Source organism: Panthera pardus, unplaced genomic scaffold (genome assembly GCF_024362965.1).
Source record: "Panthera pardus isolate Hobbes unplaced genomic scaffold, ASM2436296v1 HiC_scaffold_16, whole genome shotgun sequence".
Taxonomy (NCBI): domain Eukaryota; kingdom Metazoa; phylum Chordata; class Mammalia; order Carnivora; family Felidae; genus Panthera; species Panthera pardus.
The window spans coordinates 105422680-105445065 of record NW_026526721.1 but is presented as its reverse complement, the minus strand read 5'-3'; the positions used below and the strand labels follow the sequence as shown (position 1 = coordinate 105445065).

The window sequence follows — 22386 nt, the reverse complement described above, 5'->3', positions numbered from 1 at the left end:
AATATTATATTTGTGGATCTCCGGGGGGAAATAGTTTTTTGTTACAGCTTAACTATAACATCTTTTCATCCAGGTAAATTCCAGAAGTCATAAAATTACTTCACAGAAAGAAAGAACCTTGCTTAGAATAGTGTTGTTAACAAGCTTACACACAAAATACACTGACATTATACCCCCCCCCCCTTTTTTTAGACCAAGCCACCCTGGTAGAACAAGTAAAAAGAGTAAAAGAAATTGAAGCCATTGAAAGTGATTCTTTTGTTCAGCAGACATTCAGATCAAGTAAAGAAGTCAAAAAGGTAAGTTTTCATCCAGACATTATGAATAAGCCTTTAGATCCCCTCTGAGGAGGTGCTTTATTAATGGATTTTACTTAAATGTAAGTGCTTCTTCTAACAGATAGATGAAGTAGGGTGAGCGAGTGTCAGCATGTTATTGAGAGAGAGAGAACGAATCAGTGAGAATCAGTTCAAGTTTAACTTGTAAAAATATATCTGATGCCATTTTTATTTTAAAATTCACTGAGAAGACAAAGTAAAATGTCAACAGTTCTAAAGCAGTAATATGCATTTTATGAACATATAGTTTTCTTTTCAGATGCCTGCATCTACTTTTGAATTGACATTTCTGGACAAAAGTTAGAGGAGAGCTTTAACAATCAGATTTTTACCCAAATAGTAACATATATCTACACCCTTTGCCCAGATGGGTATCACTTATTCAACTCTAGTAAAAGGAGTTCTGACTGGCATTTTATTTCTGTTGAATATTGCATGTATTCTTTCAGTTCGTATCAAGGCTGTCTTTAGGAATCTGTTCCTTGAGTCAGAAAAGGCATTCTGTGAAATACATGTATTCTTTAATAACATACATGTAATAAAGTCATGAATATTATTCAAAAATATTCTACATCTGTAAATACATTAGTGACTATACAGTATCCTGCTGATGAATTTACCATAATTCATTGATTTTTTTCCTTGATGTTAGATATTTAAGTAGTTGTAAGTTTGAAAGTATTACATACATATTTGTAAATATCCATTATTATCCTTGTAAAATAAATTTTTCAAGTTGGAGATATTTGCTTAAGGTTAATATTGTTTATCTTCATATATGTTCCCAAAGTCATCCTCCAAAAACATTGTACCAATTCAGATTCTGCCCACAAGTGCAAGATGTCTGCCTCTCACACCCTGGTTAACACCAAATCCTTATCAGATATTTTTACATTTACTGACCTGATATGTGGTCAGGTATAAGTTGACCTTTTGTTTTTCTATTAGCATTTCCCCTGTTGCTGGTGATATGGACATCTTTTCAATTACCGTATACTTTTTAAAATAATTCATCCTGGAGAAGTGACTTGAGCACTGGCGCCTGGTGCATAGCAGTAGACAGCCCTGGTTAATCCATGGTCCTTGCCTTGTTGTTTCCTGAATTTCATTTGAACTTTTTATAATTTGCCACCATAACTCCTAAAAAATGGTGGAACTCTGCAATGGACATCCATAAATATAGTTGCTCATTTTATTTACTATCTTACTCTTTAATATCTTACATATAAAGGTCATTCATATGTCCTCATAGAATTGTAATTTATTTTGTTTCCTAGTATTTGCTTTCTGAAGTTCATCCTGACTTCCCAGCTCTGACTGGACTCAAGATAACCTAGCATTTTCTTTCTGTGGAAATACTCATTCCTCTCTAGTTAATACACCAAGTTTTCCTCTAAACAACTTTTTCTCTTTGGTACTAATTATTAATATAATAAACTTATTTTTACTTCCCTTTTTTTCCTCCAAGATACTAGTAGCTCTTCCAATAACAAGCAGAATCAACAATGAGCAAGGATATTGATCAGAAGTATACCTGATAGGGGCATCTGGGTGGCTCAGTCAGTTGAGCATCAGACTTCAGCTCAGGTCATGAACTTGTGGTTCATGAGTTTGAGCCCCACGTCAGGCTTTGTGCAGACAGCTCAGAGCCTGGAGCCTGCTTCAGATTCTGTGTCTCCCTCCCCCTTTGTTCCTCCCCCACTTGCACTCTGTCTCTCTGCCTCTCAAAAAAATAAAGATTAAAAAAAGAAGAAAAAGAAGAAGTATACCTGATGTAGTATAAAGAGGGTGAACTTTGAACTCCAAGAGATATAAGTTTGAATCTTAACTTCCACATTTCTTGCCATGATCTTCAGTGAGCTTCTCAACCTCTTTGGGCCTCAATTTCCAAATTCATAAAATAGAACTAATAATACCTACCTGTTGGATTTGTTGAGGAGTAAATATGATGATTATCAAATACTTAGCATGGTTCTTGATCCAATAAGTGCTTATTTTTAAATAACATTTTGTAACATCTAAATTATTTGATATTTAAGTACATTCTGTAAACTAAGCATAGTGCTTAAAAACTTCTATTGTAGTTGCTCAGTCTTTTTTAAGTATAAACATCTTACCCCAATTACATTTCTTAATATGCCCCTGATTTTCTCCAAGTATCCATGCTCACCAGTAAGGCAGACCTCTTACTGAGAAACAGAAAATCTTTAGACATCTGGCTTTACCTTTAAAGTCTTTTGAAAGGTATAAATGTATTAATATCTGTATATTTCAATTCCAGAATCTGTAATGCTTTCACCTCACTGTATCCCCTAAGAAAGTTTTAAAACTTTTTTTTTTTTTTTTTTACATTTATTTATTTTTGAGAGACAGAGAAAGACAGAGCATGAGCAAGGGAGGGGCAGAGAAGGAGACACAGAATCTGAAGCAGGCTTCAGACTCTGAGCTGTCAGCACAGAGCCCTACACGGGGCTCAAACCCATGAACCACAAAGTCATGACCTGACCCGAAGTCGGACACTTAACCAACTGAGCCACCCAGGCGCCCCTCCCCTAGAAAAGTTTTAAAAGATTATTTCCCTTAACATCTTAAGGTTATTAATGTTAAGATAACTGGCTAAATCCAAGAGAAAAGCTCTTCTTCCTAAATCTCCAACAAAACCCTATATAGCTAAATGGCTTTCCATGGGACCAATAGAAAGGAATTTCACCTACATCTCTGATCAAAGGGACCACCATTATTAATTATTTTAATAATTAATTTCTGTTGCTTTAGTTTTTAGTGATGAGCTGGAATTTTCTCTCACCTTTAATACAGCTTTTCTTGTACTTCTAATTCAGATGCCACTGTTAGAGAGGATTCAGATGAAATAGAGGCCTCTCATAAGGAACATAAGGACCATTCATGAATTTGTATGGAAGAAATCCATCTACGGTTCCAACTGGCTTTTAGAAGAGGTGGCCCTTAACAGTAATTCACACAAAGAAATAAAATCAATTCTGGAAAGCCTAGAACTGAATAGTTCTAGATTGGATAAGTATGACAGAGAAGCAAAAGCAGCCTAGAAATTATTATTGATCCAGCACTGTGAGTTGTGCCACTTAAAAATATATTCAGTTAAAATATTTTCTTTCTTTCCTCTAAAATTAAAACCAAATTATAATAAATCTTAGGTTTAGCAATTAGGAAGCAGTGGTCAAAAGCATGCGATATAAGGTCAGACAGATGTAGGGTCAGGTCTGATTCTGCCATTTAATGGCTGTGTCCTTAAACCATATGATAAACTCATGACTCTCATATATTTTTTTTAAATTTTTTTAAATTTATTTTGAGAGATAGAGAACAAGTGGGGGAGGGGCAGAGAGTGAGGGAGAAAGAAAGTCCCGAGCAGGCTCCATGCTGTCAGCGCAGATCCCAATGTGGGGCTCAATCCCACAAACCATGAGATCATGGACCTGAGCCAAGATCAAGAGCTGGATGTGTAATTGACTAAATAAAAAGATCTTGAAAGAAAGATAATACCCCTGCCAGAAGTTTTTATAAGGATAAGCAAGATACTTTACATAAAACAACCAAGCGCCTGGCACATAGGAAGCATTCCGGAAATGGAAGTGTTACTGCTCTTCTCCCTGCTCCTGCTTCCACCTCTTCCCCTTACTGAATGCTGAGGGCTGCATTTGTCTGTGGCTTCCTTAAAAGAAATTGGAGATGCAAGGGTTCTCATTTTGGTTCAGTCACAGATTGTTTTACATAATTTTTTTATGGTCTATAGATCCTAAAATTCTCATTTGAGGCTTGGTGACCTATTGTATTACTAAGCAACTGGTTAAAAAATTACTTTGCAGCTTTACAGTTTACTAAACTTACTGGTTTAGTATACACACATCAGCTTTGGGCCAATTTGTTTCAGCACAGCATTGGGAAACATTAAAGCACTAATAAGAAAATGATGGAAAACAATGGTGTATTGTAGCCCCACTTTGTTTTTTATATTTAAATAATTTAAAGTAACTAAAATAATAATGGCTATCTTTAATGCTAGACATTTACCATATGTGATTTGTCTAATATGCCAGTAACCTTTATTTACAGCTGAGCAAGCTGAGGCTCAGCAAACTTTATAACCCACAGTCAGAGTGCTAATAAATGACAAGAAGGAGCATCCAAACAATATATATTCAGCTCCAGAGCCTGTGTTTGTTTTTACTAATCCAGTGTCTCTCATAATTATGAATTCAGTGCATTTTCTCTATTGAAGTATAAAGAAAGCGTGCATTCACTAACTGGAACATATGCTAAAAAAACAAGATGGCATTTACCTTGATGAATGTACAGTCTAAAGTATTAGACTGTATCCAATACCAGATTTTTATTAGTCACTGCATTTCAAAATGATCAGAAAAGAATGGATGGGCCAACAATGAATAAATTTACACTCAACTGTAATATAAAACAGAGAGCCAATTTATTAGTTTAGAAAATGATATCCCTTTCCAGTTTCTAAAATATCTGTGTCTGCAATATAAGGTAGGGATTCAGGATGCCCAAGAAGCTGAATTATTTATCAGGAGATTACTTAGCAAAGGGAGGTAAATTATCAGGAGGACTATTTTATCCAAATCATGGGGAGATACGGGCTATCCCTGATGCATAGCAACGACTAACTCTCCTGAGGACTAAATTACTCATGACCCAAGTTTCAACATCTTTCTCTCCTGGACAGTTCTACACATATTGGTATAAAGTTTGTATGTCTGAAAAAAAAGGTTTCTCTATACTAAAACCCCCTTCAGTTGATAGAGTCTCTTAGCTGTGTTAATTGTACTGATTAATCTAGGGAGCTGTTACTATAAAAGTGGCTATTACAATAACATGCTAGACATTGTGTCTCCGTCAACACATATCGATTTAACTAGTTTAACTCTCTGCAATCATGTATCTCTTGTGTGAGTAGATAATCTGATAGCTCCCACTATATAATCAACTTCTGGAACCAAGATGCAGTTTGTGTCCCAAATAAGCCTATTGCCAATTATTCAACCCTAAAATTTTTGTAGCTAACAGATATTCACCTATGTTCAGAAAGAGGGTAAATAACCCTAAGCAGCTGGGTCATTTATTCTTTTACTTGAGGTGCATTTTAAACCAAGTTTTCCAAACTGAACCACCAGGTGGCAGTGCTACTCAAAGCCGGATATCGATAGTGACCGTGTTGTGGATTTTTTTTTAAGTCGCATTTTTCTCAGTTTTCCTCAAATAAAGAAGCAATTAATGATCCTTGTCATACATTTTTAATTACTAATTATTAAATAATAATAACTTCCATGCTCTCATCCTAACCTCTGAAAACTGTACCTTAAATGTGTATAAGCACTTCTCAAAAGAAAACCTTAATGTTCTATAGGTAAATACAGAATGAGAAATTATTTCACTTTTATAAATAGGATGTTATCTCTGCCACTGAATATGTGCAGTCCACATCTTTGACAACTAAAGTAACAGCACTTCACTATTTTCAAGGCAGTTCAACACTGCCAGCCTCCTAGCTAAATAGAAGCATGACTAAGATATACAGAATTGCATGCTCTTCTGTTCTCTGCATGGCAGCATAGACTACCAAAAAATGATATCTGGACCTCATTGGATTAGCATTCTTCCCACTTTGCCCTATACAGAATGTTGGGCTTTACTGTTATATGTCCTCAGTTTTATAAAGGGTGAGTATAATACCACAAGGCCTCATAGGCCCGGTATGTTGGAGACATAGAAATGTTTGACACCTGGGGGGGAGGGGGGGGGAATATTGGCCTCATAGTATAAGAAGACAACTTCCAAGTCAAATTTAACAGTTATTTGTCTAAGTATCTCTATGTCCCTTGTTACAATTTGTGATTATGTATTGATTTTTATTTTGATTTGTTAGTAATCTGTTGGTCAGTCCCATTCACAAAATATAATCTCTAGTTGGGGCAGGGACCATATCTATTTTACTGTCCCTTGGTACCCAGTGCTTAACAATTATTAGCACTCAATAAGTACTAAATAGATGGATAACCAGTTCTAAGATAAATCATCCTAAGAAAGGATTAACTAATCCATGTAGATTTCATTTTCTAGATGTCTTTCCTGGTGACGTTTGTTTTACCCTTCATTTAAAAAAGTGGATGTTCAGGGGCGCCTGGGTGGCTCAGTCAGTTAAGCGTCCGACTTCGGCTCAGGTCATGATCTCGCGGTCCGTGAGTTCAAGCCCCGCGTCGGGCTCTGTGCTGACAGCTCAGAGCCTGGAGCCTGTTTCGGATTCTGTGTCTCCCTCTCTCTCTGACCCTCCCCTGTTCATGCTCTGTCTCTCTCTGTCTTAAAAATAAATAAATGTTTAAAAAAAAATTTTTTTTTAGAAAAGTGGATGTTAGTAGTAGCTAAAATGAAGAAAATGGAAGTTCAAAAACTACACATACGGAACCAGTACTTTAACTTCAATTCCAACTCTCATCTAGTCTATTTCATGTTATCCCTTGCAGACTTGCTGCTAATCAGCCACTTCCCTGTCCTTTCTCAGGGAGGGGTGTGCTGGAATTAACCTGAGAAAGCATAACACTGCTGGCTCCTTCTAGGCAGCAGCAACGATTTATTCGTCTTCACGTGCCCAGCATTGAGCACAATGCCTGGCACCTAATATTCCATAATAGAATATCATTCAGCAATAAAAAGGAATGACGTCCTGACATATACTGAACCTTACACGGATGAACCTTGAAAACATGCTGAGTAAAAGAAGCTGGGGTGTCTGGGTGGCTCAGTCGGTTAAGCGTCCAACTTTGGCTCGGGTCATAATCTCATGGTTTGTGAGTTCAAGCCCCACATCAGACTCTGTGCTTAGAGCTCGGAGCCTGCTTCAGATTCTGTGTCTCCCTCTTTCTCTCTGCCTCCTCCCCTGCTTGTGCTTGCTCTCTCGCTCTCTCCCTCTCTCTCAAAAATAAATTTAAAATAATAATAAATGAAAGAAGCTGGTCACAGAAAACAAAACCACATATTTTATGACTTCTTTTATATGAGGTATCCAGAATAGGCAAATCCATAGTGACAGAAAGTAGATTAGTGTTTGCATAGGGATGGGAAGGCTGGGAGAAGTGGGGAGCAGTGACTGCTAATGGGTATGTGGTTTTTTGGGAGGATGATGAAAATATTTTGAAGTTGCTTATGGTGTTGGTTACAAAACCCTGTGCATATGCTAAGAGTTATATGAATAGTGATATGTGAAATTTATCTCACTGAGGCTGTTATTTAAAAAGCAAAAACAAAATAACCTTTGAATTTCCTTTTTATATCTGAAGAGGCCAACTAAATGCTGGAGATTTGTCACAAGCTTGTTTTAACTAATAGAATTTAGATTTATGAAATATATTTTTCCATAGTATGGACTCAAAGTACCAATTTCTTAAGAAAAGTATGCTGATCATAAAAAATGATAAACATTCTCTCAATGTTTTTGTATCTGCTTATTTTATGACTAATTGTTTCTTATTCAATAACCTAGGGTCTTTTCGTGCTTTATCTCAAAGGAGACTAAACGAACAATTACAATTCAAAATCTGAGATATTATTAAAGCAAAATTTTAATTGTGTGTTGTGATCTAATTAATAACATATTTTATGTTTCAGTCGGTGGAACCTGGTGACGTGAAGCACACAACTGCAGCATCAGGACCAACATCGGTAGTTGCTGATCCACCCAGTACTGAAAAAGAAATAGACCCTAGCAGCATCCCCACTACCATCAAGTACCAAGATGACAATTCTCTGGCCCATCCAAATGTAAGAGCCTTAAATCGTAAGAATGTCAACTGAAGTCTAGTTGACTGAAATTAATTCAAACTGTTGTCCTTTTTTGCTGATGACAAGAAGACCATTGGAAGAAAAGGATTCATATGTTCCTATTCGTTACAAATAAACAGCTAACCCCCATCCCTTAGAGCAGTGACATTGAATCTGGTGTGGCCCAAATCATGTTGTCTGACTTTTAGAAGTATTCTTTCTATGCTTAACAAAAATAAGCAAAAAAAAAAAAAAAAAGATTTTTGTTTTCTTTTTAATCTGGCACTAAAAGATCTAATTCTGGTTCAGCTCCAGTTGGTTCATTGACTGTGAACATGTCACTGACACACACATATTTTTCTGTCTACTCTGAAGTGGTATCATTCCACTGTGTCTCTGATAAAGGGTATAGGAAATACACTTCACAAAATAAGGTGTAAAATTGTTAACACGTGATGCTGATATTGGTCCTTTTACTCCAAGACTTTCTGAACATTAAGTCCAGATAGAATATCTTCAATTGAGAAGGCAATTGTTAAATTGAGAAGTAGCCAAAACTTGCGCTAAAAGATGTATTCTAGAAAGATGTTTTCTATGATGCATGTTATGTAAGGTCAAATCCAAGTTATTGGCAAACTATAACATTTTTCCTTTTTCTTTTCCTTTTTTAGCTATTTATTGAGAAAGCTGATGCTGAGGAAAAGTGGTTCAAGAGATTAATTGCTCTCCGACAAGAAAGGCTAATGGGCAGTCCTGTGGCCTAAGTAAAATACATATGGTTGAATTGACAGTAACATTGGAAATTTAGGTTTTAAAATCCCAGTATTAACGTTTTACTCTTAAAAAGCAGTTAGCTGATTATATTAAAAGGTAATACCATTTCATTCTTTTCTCACGTAGGCTTGACTATTTGTTGATTTGAACTTAAACATTGTGAATATTAAAACTAGTGTGAAATTTAACAATGCATGAAAATGTCATACTGTTAATAAAGCTAATCTTAAAAATATCAGTGATAATAAAAATAAATGGTACATAGTAGTGTTTCTGAGTACAATTTGGAAGATACCAGTCGTCATGTAAGAACACAATTTTGCATATGTAAGAATCAAACTATATCCTATACATATGAGATTTCATCTTCCATGTATTATGAAACCATTTTTGAATCTTTTATTTCACCTTATTATAAAAATTTAGGCAGAATAAAAAGCACTCTAACCAGTCTAAGCAGAATGAGCATTTTAATCTTAAAAGAAAAACATTTTTTTAAAATTCTTGACAAATAAATTAATGATTTTTGCTTAGAGATCAGCATTTACGAAGTATTCCTTTTTAAACATGTTAGCAGATCCCAGCTCATTCTTCTAGAAATCATATGTTCATGCTAGACCTCCTCAGTTGACCAAATACCCAAGATGGGGAAATCATTTCTGAGGAAAGTGAAAAAGAGCTCTCATTTCGGCCTTACTTAACCAACTGCTGTTCCCTGCAGAGGAAGCCAGCTAATTGTAATTTTGATAAGGCTGTCTGTCATTGTAGAATATCTTTCTCTAGTAGCTGAATGAAAATCAACTATGCAGTCCGTGCTAAACATGCCAGAGATAAGATTCTCTAGACCTTGCCTTACAAAACTGGTTTTCAACAACTGCCATGAATATTTCCTTTCTATTTTGTTCTGTTGTCTGGTCTCACTCTAATTTAGCCTCTCTGGAGACTATAACTCAGAATACAAGATACACACGCAAAGTGTTTGGGAGAAGATTACCAATATTTAGGACAGTTTAAAGCCATCTTTGTTATATTTTTGAGACTACTACAATTCTAATTCCTGTTAAAAAATTTTTTTAAATATTAAGATTCCAGGTGCAAAAGGTCTGGAAAATAGACTGATGACAAAATACTTGTTTTCATACAAGAATGGTTCACATTCTAAAATAGATGCCTGGGTTTTTTTTTCTTTTTAGCTCTCAGTAAAAGTGCCCAGCATAAACTAAGGTTTGTGTGGTTTTTAATATAGATAGACACGTTTTTAGTGACTAAAAAAGAGCTTACAATTTTTGAAATATTTTGTATTTCATTCTTTGCATAACTTGTAAACAGTAAAAGTACACCCTTTTGGAAAGTATACCTTAGTGGTCTAGGCAAGACTCTGGGTTGTCATTTGGGCCACTAGTTATTCTCCAGAGAGCCTGGACTAGGCATTTTTTTCTCCGTATGCCTAATGTTCCTTACCTGTAATATAGTGAAAATATTATTGTATACTTTAATTACGTTTAACACCAGTGTTCCTTTGTGGCAAGTAGCCCAAATACAGAAGTTTACATTACAATTGATTTGTATTTTAAAGCTAAATACAGAGATAAAGAATCAAGTTTTTTTTTAATTAACTAAACTTTAGTCCCTGCAGAAACTCAATGACTATTCCCCTCTTTCCTGATTGCCAGTATGATTCATTTTAATATATTATTAACTTCATTTACTTACATTCCTGTTGAAGCCTACAATATTACCACACAAGCCAAATCAAATTTAATGAGAAAGACCTCAGAGACTACTATCAAATATATCACCATACTCAAGCTAGGTGATGCATCCTGGCTTTCTTTAATATCCTAATATAATGAGTCTATAAAACAGAATAATCCCTTTCATGTCACTTGACTAATGATAACAATTTGGACTTAACATGAGACCTCAGTGTTTCTTGAAGCGTTGATTTCATACAAAATGATGAGTGCTAGTAATATAAGTTGGTTTTTCATTTCTGACTGCATCCTCAGGGAAAATGGAATAAGAACACTAAGTCACTCACCTGCTTCACTTCATCCTCACATTAAAATGAGGATGCTAATAGTGGACCTGCTTTCTTTGGGTTTTCAGTAAAATAACATAAAAGAATGCCCTTTATAGAAAAAGTATACTATTTTGTCAAAATAACACTCTGGCATGGTAGCCATCTTCATGAAATACGGAACAAATAGTTGCATGTTATGGTGCAAAAGCTACACCTCAACATCCATGTACTCCACATGTATGCGCTTGAAATGCCACAGCCAGTGGATTCCATCCCCTCCCTCCCTGCCAAGAACACAGGAAATCCTACTTGCTCTGCAGTTAACGACCTGCCATCTACTTACTGGAGGGACCTCAGGTCTTCTTCAGTCAAATTTACCCACTTATTCATTAATCTTTTTTTGAATACCTAGTTTGCACTGGGCACAGTGCGTGCAGGTGGGTATACACACGTGAATCTAGTGGGGATCCTGCCTCCTCAAGGCTTAGTTATGAAGCCCAGACATGTAATATGATATAACTAATAGAATACTTAGTGGCAGAGGAGAGGGCATGGTTGCAGTTGAAAGAGAAATTACTCCAAGTTAGAAAATTAAAGAAGACTTCATGGAAGAAATCCCAACTGACAAAGACTTGACAAACAAGATAGCTCCTGGAGCCACAAGAACTCACAGCCACCCCGCTCCATCTTCCTAATAGTTGATCTAGAAGGCTGGGAACCATCACAGTGCTAATGCAGGGAAGAATCTCTCTCATGAAAGACCCAAGTGGCCCTGCCTCTCAAGAAAATATTTGAGGGGTGCCTGGGTGACTCAGTTAAGCAACTGCCTCTTGGTTTCAGCTCGTGTCATGCTCTCACCATCACGAGATTGAGCCCCATGCTGGGCTCTGCTCTGACAGCACAGGGCCTGCTTGGGTTTCTCTCTCTCTCTCTCTTTCTCTCTCTCTCTCTCTCTCTCTCTCTTTCTCTCTCAAAAATAAATGAATAAACTTAAAAAAGAAAATATTTGAGTCTTTACAGCAGAACAGGAGTAAAAATGGAGGTAAGAAAGAACATTTTGTGAATTCTCTAATCATCTTCACCTTTTATCATAGGGATAGACAATCAATATATTTAATTCATGGGGGTTTTTTTCTAAATCAAAGAAAATGCTCTATCATCTATATTTCCAAGTTATTTTTACTATCATTGGATCCCAGCATCTAGCCCATTCCTGACACAAACAAGTCTTTCAATAAATACTTTCCAATGAAGGAAGAATGGATTTGTCCATGTTGAATGAGCAGTCTATTTAATAGTCTGGCTATTTAAATGAATCAGGCTATTGGGGCACCTGGGTGGCTCAGTTGGTTAAGTATCCAACTTCGGCTCAGGTCATGATCTCACCGTTCATGAGTTCGAGCCCCGTGTCAGGCCCTGTGTTGACAGCTCTGAGCCTGGAGACTGCTTTGGCTTCTGTGTCTCCTTCTCTCTTGGTCCCTCCCCTGCTTGCACTCGCTCTCTCTCTCTCTCTCTCTCTCTCTCTCTCAAAAATAAATAAACATTAAATGACCCCAGCTATTTGGAGCCAGTACAATTAATCAATCAAAAAAAATTCTATACCAAAAGAATTAAAAGTAGGGTCTCAAAGAGATGCTTGCACACCCATGTTCATAATAGCATTATTCACAATAGCTAAAACATGGAAGCAACCCAAGTGTCCATGGATAGATGAATGGATAAGTAAAATGTGGCCTATATATACAATGGAATGTTATTTGGCCTTAAAGAGGAAGGAAATTCTGAGTGAAATAAGTCAGAGAAAGACAAATACCATATGATCTCACTCATACGTGGGATTTAAGAAACAAAACAATGGAGAGGCATCTGGGTGGCAGTCCAACTCTTGATTTCAGCTCAGGTCATGATCTCAAGGTTCATGAGTTCGAACCCCACATCGAGTTCTGTACTGACAGCCCTGAGTCTACTTGGGATTCTCCCTCTCTCTGCCCCTCCCTCGCTCACACCGTGCTCTCTATTTCTCTCTCACACACAAAATGAATAAATAAACTTAAAAAAGGAAAAGAAAAAAAAAAAAACAAACAATGGGCAAAGGGGGAAAAAAAGAGACAAACCAGGAAATAGACTCTTAATTACAGAGAACAAGCTGGTGGTTACCAGATGGGTGAAATAGGTAATGGGGACTAAGGAGTGCCCTTGTCGTGATGAGCACTGAGTAATGCATAGAACTGTTGAATCAGTATATTGTATGCTTGAAAATAATATAACACTATATGGTAACTAACTTAAAAGGAGGAAGGAAATTCCACAATATACTACAACATGGATGACCCTTGAGGACATTATGTTAAGTAAAATAACCCAATCACAAAAAGATAAACACTGTATGGTTCCACTTTTATGAGATACTCAGAGTAGTTAAGATCATAAAGACAGAAGGCATAATGGTAGTTGCCCAGGCTGAGGGAGGAGGAAATGAGCTATTATTTAATGGGTAAAGAATTTCAGTTTCACAAGGTGAAAAGAGGGGTGCCTGACTGGCTCAGTCAGTACAACATGCAACTCTTCATCTCCGGTTGTAAGTTCAAGTCCCACGTTGGGTGGAAGGATTACATTTTTTTTTTAAATCTTAAAAAATTAAAAAGAGGAAAAGAATTATGGGGATGGATGGTAGTGATAGTTTCACAGTAATGTGAATGTATTAGTACCACTGAACTGTACATTTAAAAATGGTTAAGATGGGGGCGCCTGGGTGGCTCAGTCGGTTGAGTGTCCGACTACAGCTCAGGTCATGATCTCACACTCCATGAGTTCGAGCCCCGCGTCGGGCCCTGTGCTGACAGCTCAGGGCCTGGAGCCTGCCTCTGATTCTGTCTCCCTCTCTCTCTGCTCCTCCCCTGTTCTCTCTCTCTCTCACACACACAAATGAATAAACATTAAAAAAAAAGAAAAAAATTTTAAAAAAAAGTAAAAATGGTTAAGATGGTAATTGTTACGTTTATTATACCACAGTAAAAAAATTCTAAAATAAAATGTCATCAGTAGGTAGAAAGTGCTTTCTGTTGCATTTGGGACTCTGACAAATGGAGCAGAGTTTAAGCAAGGATCTTCCTAGTTCTATCCTACACCAGACTTTCTTGTCTAATTTTTTTATTGCTTAAATGATATCGCAACTGATGTGGATGTGGTCATTCAGGGTCCACCCGCTGGCTCCTATGATTGCTGTCCTTGCAAGGCCAGTGTTCAAGAAATAAAGGCTACCAATATAGTAATACACACCGTAAACTCAACAATGTACCGTTTTATTTTTAGATCTTGAGAAGGAATGGCAAAATGATCCTGCTACAGCTCTCAGACTGAATGATGGACTGAACTGACCCTAACCCTCTCTTAGCATCTTGCAACATGGTACTTGGGCTTAAATCCCACAGTGTAAAAGACAGAGTGCAGGCTCCCTTCTTGGTCTTTTTTAAAAATTAACTGCTAAAATCCCTTGTCTTCCATAAACTCCATAACTACAGTCTATCTGCCTGTGCTTATTCCACAAAAATTGTGCCATAAAATGAAAAATGAAATTGAAATTTTAAATAATTGAGAAATAAATAAATGTTTTCCAAATGCCAGCACAATGACTGAATGACTATTGTTAAAGACCAGGTAGGTTTTTTTAAACAGATTCTGTCACTGGATTGTTTATTTAGCAGCACTGTAGCTTTTCTCTTTTCTCTTTCTGCTGTAGTAAGTCTAACTGACCTGGAGAAGATAACTCCTATGGCAACTAATTTATTAATAGTTTGAAAAATACCTTTTTCAAAATGCTGTGTATATGAATCACCTGGAATCTCAGTATGTGAGGTGAAAATGGAGAGGCATCTAAAATGATAATCTCCCATAAATATGCTTTTCTCCATGTTTATTTCATTAAAAAGAAATTGTAGGGACGCCTGGGTGGCTTAGTCAGTTAAGCATCCGACTTCAGGTCAGGTCATGATCTCAGGGTTCGTGAGTTCGAGCCCCACGTTGGGCTCTGTGCTGACAGCTCAGCCTGGAGCCTGCTTCAGGTTCTGTGTCTCCCTCTCTCTCTGCCCCTCCCCCACTCACACTCTATCTCTCTCTCTCTCTCTCTCTCAAAAATAAATAAACATTAAAAAATTAAAAGTAAAATTTGTATACCTACCATAGAGCATAATCAGCCTGTCCTGTGTTACTTAATAGCTATTCCACAAAAACAATTCAAGGGGAAGCCCTATTCACATTCACACTGTTCTCCTTACAACCAAGCTTATGTTTTAAGGTCATGTGGGCTACTTTCAGAAAAGATGCTCAGAGACTTTTAACTTCCCTTCTTTATAATTAATAAGAACAAATGTGTTAGCATTCACCACAGCCTAGAAAATACCAGACTCCATTTTTATTTGTTGTCCTTCACTTGAAATTCCAATTTCAAAGCATTTTCATCTTGCTATAATACCTGTGCAATGTAATTCCAAAGAGACATTATTCAATTAATTTCTAAATCCCTTCGAAAGGCATTTACAGCTTAGCTTTAAAAGAGTTATAAAAATATGTTTTTATCTCTTTTTATTTATTTTTTTTTTTGAGAAGCTACCTTAAAATTCTCACAATCTCTGGAAAAAATGTCTGTCCTCTTACCAGCAAAGACAGCATGATATTAAAATGTATTTTTACTTTGGGAGTCAAAAAAAATGATCTAATATTTAAATGTTATTGGGGGATTTGAATATTGGATTCTAGTTCAAATGTGGAATGTGTACATTAAATGAATGGCCACTATTTTACTAAACTAATTCTGTTTCTAAGTACTTAAAAATTTTCTCAAGTTTCATGTATGTTTTGTATAAATTATATAATTTAATATACCCTGCTAGCAAATGGTCTCGTACAATTTATTAAATCTGCTCATTTGCTAGCCTTGCAAAATACAAGCAACAGCTTGATAAAAGAATATAGATAGTGAAAGTTATATCAAGAATTAACCTTTTACAGGGCACCTGGATGGCTCAGTCAGTTAAGCATCCAACTCTTGATTTCAGCTCAGGTCATGATCTCACAGTTTGTGAGTTCGAGCCCCACCTCAGGCTCTGTGCTGACAGTGTGGATCCTGCTTGGGATTCTCTCTCTCCCTCTCTCTGCCCCTCCCCTGCTCACATTCTCTCTCTCAAGATAAATAAGTAAATAAAAAGAATTAACATTTTTCTTCTTAAGTGATATGTTCAACATTTTTGTGATTTGTGAGTTTTTTTCATTAAAAAGATTTTTTAAAAACAAAAGGAAAGTCAAGCCATCCGTATGCAACCAGTTTTTTAATGTAAAGAAATGTCTGCCCCTCCTGTTATGCCGCTGCTTTGTCTTTCCCTGCAAAGTGACCATTGTTAACAGTCCTTCCCAACTTTGCCCTAGGTTTAAAAATATATATCTGTGTGGAGATATTGGTGCATGGGCTCTCTTTTCAGGCCATGAAAACAGATTGGTCTGTAATTAACTTTTTTCCCTGATATGCCGTCAATAACTTTTTTGAAGCAATACATCTACATGCCTCATTCTTTTTTTTTTTTATTTTTTTAACGTTTATTATTGAGAGACAGAGAGAGACAGACCATGAGCAGGGGAGGGGCAGAGAGAGAGGGAGACACAGAATCCGAAACAGGCTCCAGGCTCCGAGCTGTCAGCACAGTGCCCGACGTGGGGCTCGAACTCACAGACCAAGAGATCATGACCTGAGCCGCAGTCAGATGCTCAACCGACTGAGCCACCCAGGCGCCCCGACATGCCTCATTCTTTTTTAATGGCTGCATAGATTTCCTAAAAGTGAAATTGCTGTCACAGAATATGCACATTTCGCATTTCAACTATAACAGCACCAGTAAGTAAACAAATTAGATGATTTTATGCAAATTAAGATTGTATCACTCTCCAAATAATTTAAGAACTAAAAATAATTTTATAATCAGAATACATTTTATGTAGCTAGCTCCTTCCATATTCTCTTCAAAATAATTCTTCACAGTGTCCCAGGAGGCTGAACTTTACAGACTGCATCACCCAGTTTCCCTTGCCCTCCAGCTTCTGGTTGGGTTTAGCCAATAGGAAGCACCAGCAGGACTTCAGAAGAAGGAGGAGAGAAAATCTATACCTTTGCTGGGCCATGTTTCAGTTGTGGCTGGTTTCCTAAGGCCACAGCTCTTGTAGGCTAGCCCCTTTCCCAAAGATGCATCTCTCACTGTGTTATACTAACAGCTCCTTCCTCTCATCCCTTCAGACCCAGGGGCTGAAACAGTTTCCTGGAGCTACTACTGCCTGATTGGGGTCCTTAACCCTGCCCACATCCCACATCCCACATCCCACATCCCTGTATTTAATACCTTCATTAAACTCTTTTTAGTATGTCATCTGTTTCCTGCTGAGACCAAAGCTGGTAAAGTTATCTTCAAGGGCAGTGTATCAATTAGGACTAATTAAGTATATCAGTTTCATAACAATAGCACAACAGCAATAGCAACAACAAACCGGCTCAAATAAGAAAAATGTTTCTCTCTCAAGTAAAGGACATTTAAAGGCAGCTGTGATGGACTCATATGTCAGGGACTTGGGCTCTTGTTCCACCGTCTTCAGTAGATGGCTTCCACCACATGCTTCAAACATGGCTGAAGCTGTATCCAACATTCTCACATTCCACATGCCCACATTCCAGGCAGCATAAAGGATATACGCTCTCCCTTTTAAAAAGACCAAGAAGTTAAAAGAGACTTGGCCCACAACCGTAGAGTCAACTAATCTTTGACAAAGCAGGAAAGAATATCCAATGGAAAAAAACGTCTCTTCAACAAATGGTGTTGGGAAAACTGGATGGCGACATGCGGAAGAATGAAACTGGACCACTTTCTTACACCATACACAAAAATAAATTCAAAATGGATGAAAGGCCTAAATGTGAGACAGGAAAATGTCAAAATATTAGAGAAGAATACAGGCAATAACCTCTTTGACTTCAGCTGGAGCAACTTCTTACTAGACAGGTCGCCAAAGGCAAGGAAAACAAAAGTAAACATGAACCATCGGGACCTCATCAAGATAAAAAGCTTCTGCACAGCGAAGGAAACAATTAACAAAACTAAAAGGCAGCCCACAGAATGCGAGAAGATATTTGCACATGATATCCAAAAATCTATAAAGAATTTATCAATCTCAGCACCCAAAAAACAAATAACCCATTTAAGAAATGGCCGGAAGACATGAATAGACACTTTTCCAAAGAAGACATCCAGATGGCCAACCGACACATGAAAAAATACTGAACATCACTCATCATCAGGGAAATACAAATCAAAACCACAATGAGATACCACCTCACACCAGTCAGAATGGCTAAAATGAACAACACAGGAAACAACAGGTGTCGGCGAGGATGTGGAGAAAGGGGGACCCTTCTTGCACTGCTGGTGGGAATGCAAATTGGTACAGCCACTCTGGAGAACAATACGGAGAATCCTCAAAAAAAAAACTAAAAACAGAACTACCCTATAATCCAGCATTTGCACTGTTTGGTATTTACCCAAAGGACACAAAAATACAGATTCGAGGGGTACATGTACTCCAATTTTTATAGCAGCATTATCAACAATAGCCAAACTGTGGAGAGAACCCAAATGGTCAATGAATTATAAATGGATACAGAAGAGGCGGTATATGCTAAGCAAAATAAGTCAGTCAGAGAAAGACAAATACCATATGATTTCACTCACATGGATTACTTAAGAAACAAAATAGATGAACATAAGGGGTTAAGAGGAGAGATAGAAACAAACCACAAGAGACTCCTTTTTTTTATGTTTATTTATTTATTTTGAGAGAGAGGGAGAGCATGTACAGGGGAGGAGAAGAGAGAGAGGGAGAGGCAGAGAGAATCCCAAGCAGGCTTAATGCGTGTCTCGAACTCACAAACCGTGAGATCATGACCTGAGCCGAAACCAAGGGCCGGATGCTTAACCAGCTGTGCCTCCCAGATGCCCCACCACAAGATACTGTTAATGACACAGAACAAACTGAGGGTTGATGGAGGGAGGTGGGTGGAAGATGGGCTAGATAGGTGACGGACATTAAGGAGGGGACTCGTTGTGATGAGCACTGGGTGTTGTAAATGATGAATCACTGAATTCTACTCCTGAAACCAATATTGCACTGTGTATTAACTAAAATTTAAATTAAAAACTTAAAAGAACTTCAAAATTTATACCACACCAACTAAAACTTAATCAAATGACTACTTTCCTAGTGCAAGAAAGATTAGGAAATGTAGTGTGTTAGCTCATCATAGTAGAAAATACTCTGATAATTATGAATCATAAGATAATATTTCCCTTAAAAATATAGTAAGATCCTAAAATGGACTCTTAACTATAGAGAACAAACTGATGGTTACCAGAGGAGAGGTGGGTGGGAGGATGGATGAATGGGTGATGGGAATTAAGGAGGGTACTTGTCCTGATGAGCACTGAGTAATGTATAGAATTGGTTAATCACTGTATTGTACACCTGAAACTAATATAAATATAGTAAAATCCTGAAAAAACTCAGCTACATAGACCATCTACACATTCAAATTCCCATTAATTTAGAAAACAATTTTAAGGAACACAGCTGGGGGCGGGGAGGGGCATGTTCCCTTTCCCAGCTCTCCAAAGGCTAGATACCTTTTTCGTGAAGTTATATTAAGCAGTAACAGCAATAGCTTTATGTGCAAACATCTCAAATATGAAGTAAGTGGCATTTAGAGCCCAAGAATTCCTAATCACTATTGCTCCTTAGCTTTCTTCCAGGCCAATACTAATCAGTTAAGAGTAGTTCTCTGAGCCTGAATGTATCACCTTAAGAGAGATCTGGCATGCATGTTTCGGCTTGACTTTATGTCATAATGGTATGATCTCTTGGGTGAGGGTCCAGGGAAAGGAGGCACCAAATCATCAATTTAACTCTGGTTCCCAACCACCTCCTTTTACATTTAAGTACTTTCCATGTCTTTATTCAACTTTTTCTCCTCTAGAGGGGGGAAGAAAAGCCCTTTCATTCATCTTATATTGTAAGCACATGGAAAACGCTGAATTCAATTCTAATTCTACATTTATCAAGCAACCTTCTATCGGTGATTTCTGTCTTCACCAGCAGAGTCCTGTCAACAAGTATTTTAATTTGCTAAAGATTGAATTAACCAGTTGCATGATTGCATGTGAGTGAAGCAATAAATTTGAATTTTTTAGACTTCTCTTGCTCCTGAGAAACCAAGAGAAACCATCTAAGGTAAATGAGAGGCACAGTCTGCCTCTTTCTGTCCTTAGAAGAAATGGTTGAAAACAGGTCTACTAATGCTTCTACTCTTTCCCAGTCAATGTGTCAGGGGTAGCAGATCGTTTAGAAATTAGGGGCAGAAGCCCCAACTAGTAATAGAGGCCCATTTGCCTGAAGCATGCCCTTGCTTATAGGTCTGGAAACCAAGTGAATTGACAGAAGGGGATGGGGTCCAACAAGGGAAATAGATGAGAACCCCAACTCCAACATGTAAGCCAGAAATAGCAGCATGTAGTAGAGTATTTGTTTCCACTGTGATGGCTTTAAAACATGTCTGCAAATTCTTTGATACATTTCCTATTGAGGAGTGAGGGGCTAAGTCTCCTTCCTTGAATCTGGGTCAGTCTTAGGGACTTGCTTTTAACCAAAAGAATGCATCAGAAGTATCACGGCATAACTTCCAAGTATCCTAATTCTCAGGATACTCACCATTGGAGCCCTGAGCTGCCATGTAAGATGACCAACTACCCAGGAGCTGCCCTGTTGTGGGAAAAGCCGGGCAATATGGAAAGTCCACAGGTTGGTGTTCTGGTTCATAGTCCCAACCAGTCAATAACCCACCTGTAAGTGAATTCCAACATCTGAATCACCCTAACTGGGGTCCAGAGATTAGCCATCATCATTTCCCCGTCTAAATTCCTTACCCATGGAATCTATGAGTGTCATAGAATGGCTCTTCTATACCACACAGTTTTGGGGTGGTTTTTGCCTAGCAATAGTAGTCAGAACACCAATGCTATTGAGTCACTGAAAATCTGGTTGAACCACGTGCTGGAAAAGCACTGATGTTTATATGCAGGTCTGCCGAAAGCTGGGTGGTTGCCACCGTTGAGGCTGCATGGCATGGTGCTATGAACATGAGCTATCGAGTTAAATCTCTGCTCTGCTTCCTAAATCTCTGTTTCACGATCTATTAAACAGAAATGGTAATTCCTATCTTGCAGAGTTCCTATGCGGATTAGAGTTGATGTGTTATAAAACATTCAGCACAGTGCCTAGCAAAGACCCAGAATCGATTAAAAAAAAAAGTTTAAAATAGCAATGCTATTTTATGTTTTTATGTTTCCTGTCATTTCACTTAGAATGAAGCTTTATTCTCTTGTGAGTGATCTTACTTTATAAAGCCAACTCACCATATACAGCTAAGTTGGACAGACAAACCTATAAGAAGGTTTGGGTTAAATGATAAATATAATTAGAAAATGAGAGTGCCATGTGAAAACAAATACAGGGTTATTTAGTGCCTTTAGCTAGAAATCAGCATGTCATATAAAACTGCCATGTGGAAGAGTGAATGAACCATAATCATCAAAATGACTGAGAATTAAGAAAGAAAATTAATTCCCAAAGGAAATCACTGTAGATCTCATTAGTTCAGGGATAACCTACCTTAGGACTTTAATTAAAAATAATATTTATTCCAAATAAATGAGTGCTGACAGGTTTCTGCAGAATCCACAATCTTGGTTATGCTAAATCTTCTTATATTAAGGCAGACATCATTAATCTCATTTGAGATGCCCTCCAGTCGGACAGCTCTTACAGCACTGGGGCAATTTCTTGCAGCAGCCTTTTTATCTTCACAAAGGAGTTATAACTCATGCAGATACCTAATGCAAAAAGGTCTAGGCAATTAGAGACATCACTCTGAGATCCACACTGGCATTTTATCACGTTAGAAAGCATCTCATAATGAGTTTGTTCTCAAATGGAGGCCAGTATCTCAACACTACCATCAAATTAACAGTGGTTATTTTATTATTTTATTTACTGTTACCATTCTTGCTTCCAGAAAAGCATCAGGTGTTCTATGAAAATTCATAAAATACAGCAAGATAAAAGAGAAATTTTAACAATTCAATGAAGAAAATAGAGCAAAAGAGATAATGAGAGTGGAAAAGGTAGGAAGAAGTTGGAAGAAATCACGTTAATATCCAAAATGCCTACCATAAAGTTTTATGAAGGTATGCACTTTCAAGCTGCCAGCTCATTGTTGGCTTTTATTTCAAGTCGTGTTTAATGATTAATTTTAAGAATTTTGTTTTGTACCTATTCTGATTATTTTTGTAGAAATTA

At 37.4% G+C, this 22386-nt stretch overlaps 1 protein-coding gene across 1 annotated transcript in view; it reads left to right on the top strand.

The window, feature by feature from the left end:
* The window catches only part of RSRC1 (arginine and serine rich coiled-coil 1), a 412097-nt gene extending 402911 nt beyond the window's left edge, over positions 1 to 9186 (top strand). Inside the window, exons 8-10 of the mRNA XM_019440420.2 lie at positions 193 to 299; positions 7998 to 8150; positions 8822 to 9186. Coding sequence (XP_019295965.2) covers positions 193 to 299; positions 7998 to 8150; positions 8822 to 8914 — 353 coding nt within the window. The 3' untranslated portion in view covers positions 8915 to 9186. The remainder of the gene's footprint in view (positions 1 to 192; positions 300 to 7997; positions 8151 to 8821) is intronic.
* The last annotated feature ends 13200 nt before the right edge of the window (positions 9187 to 22386 follow it).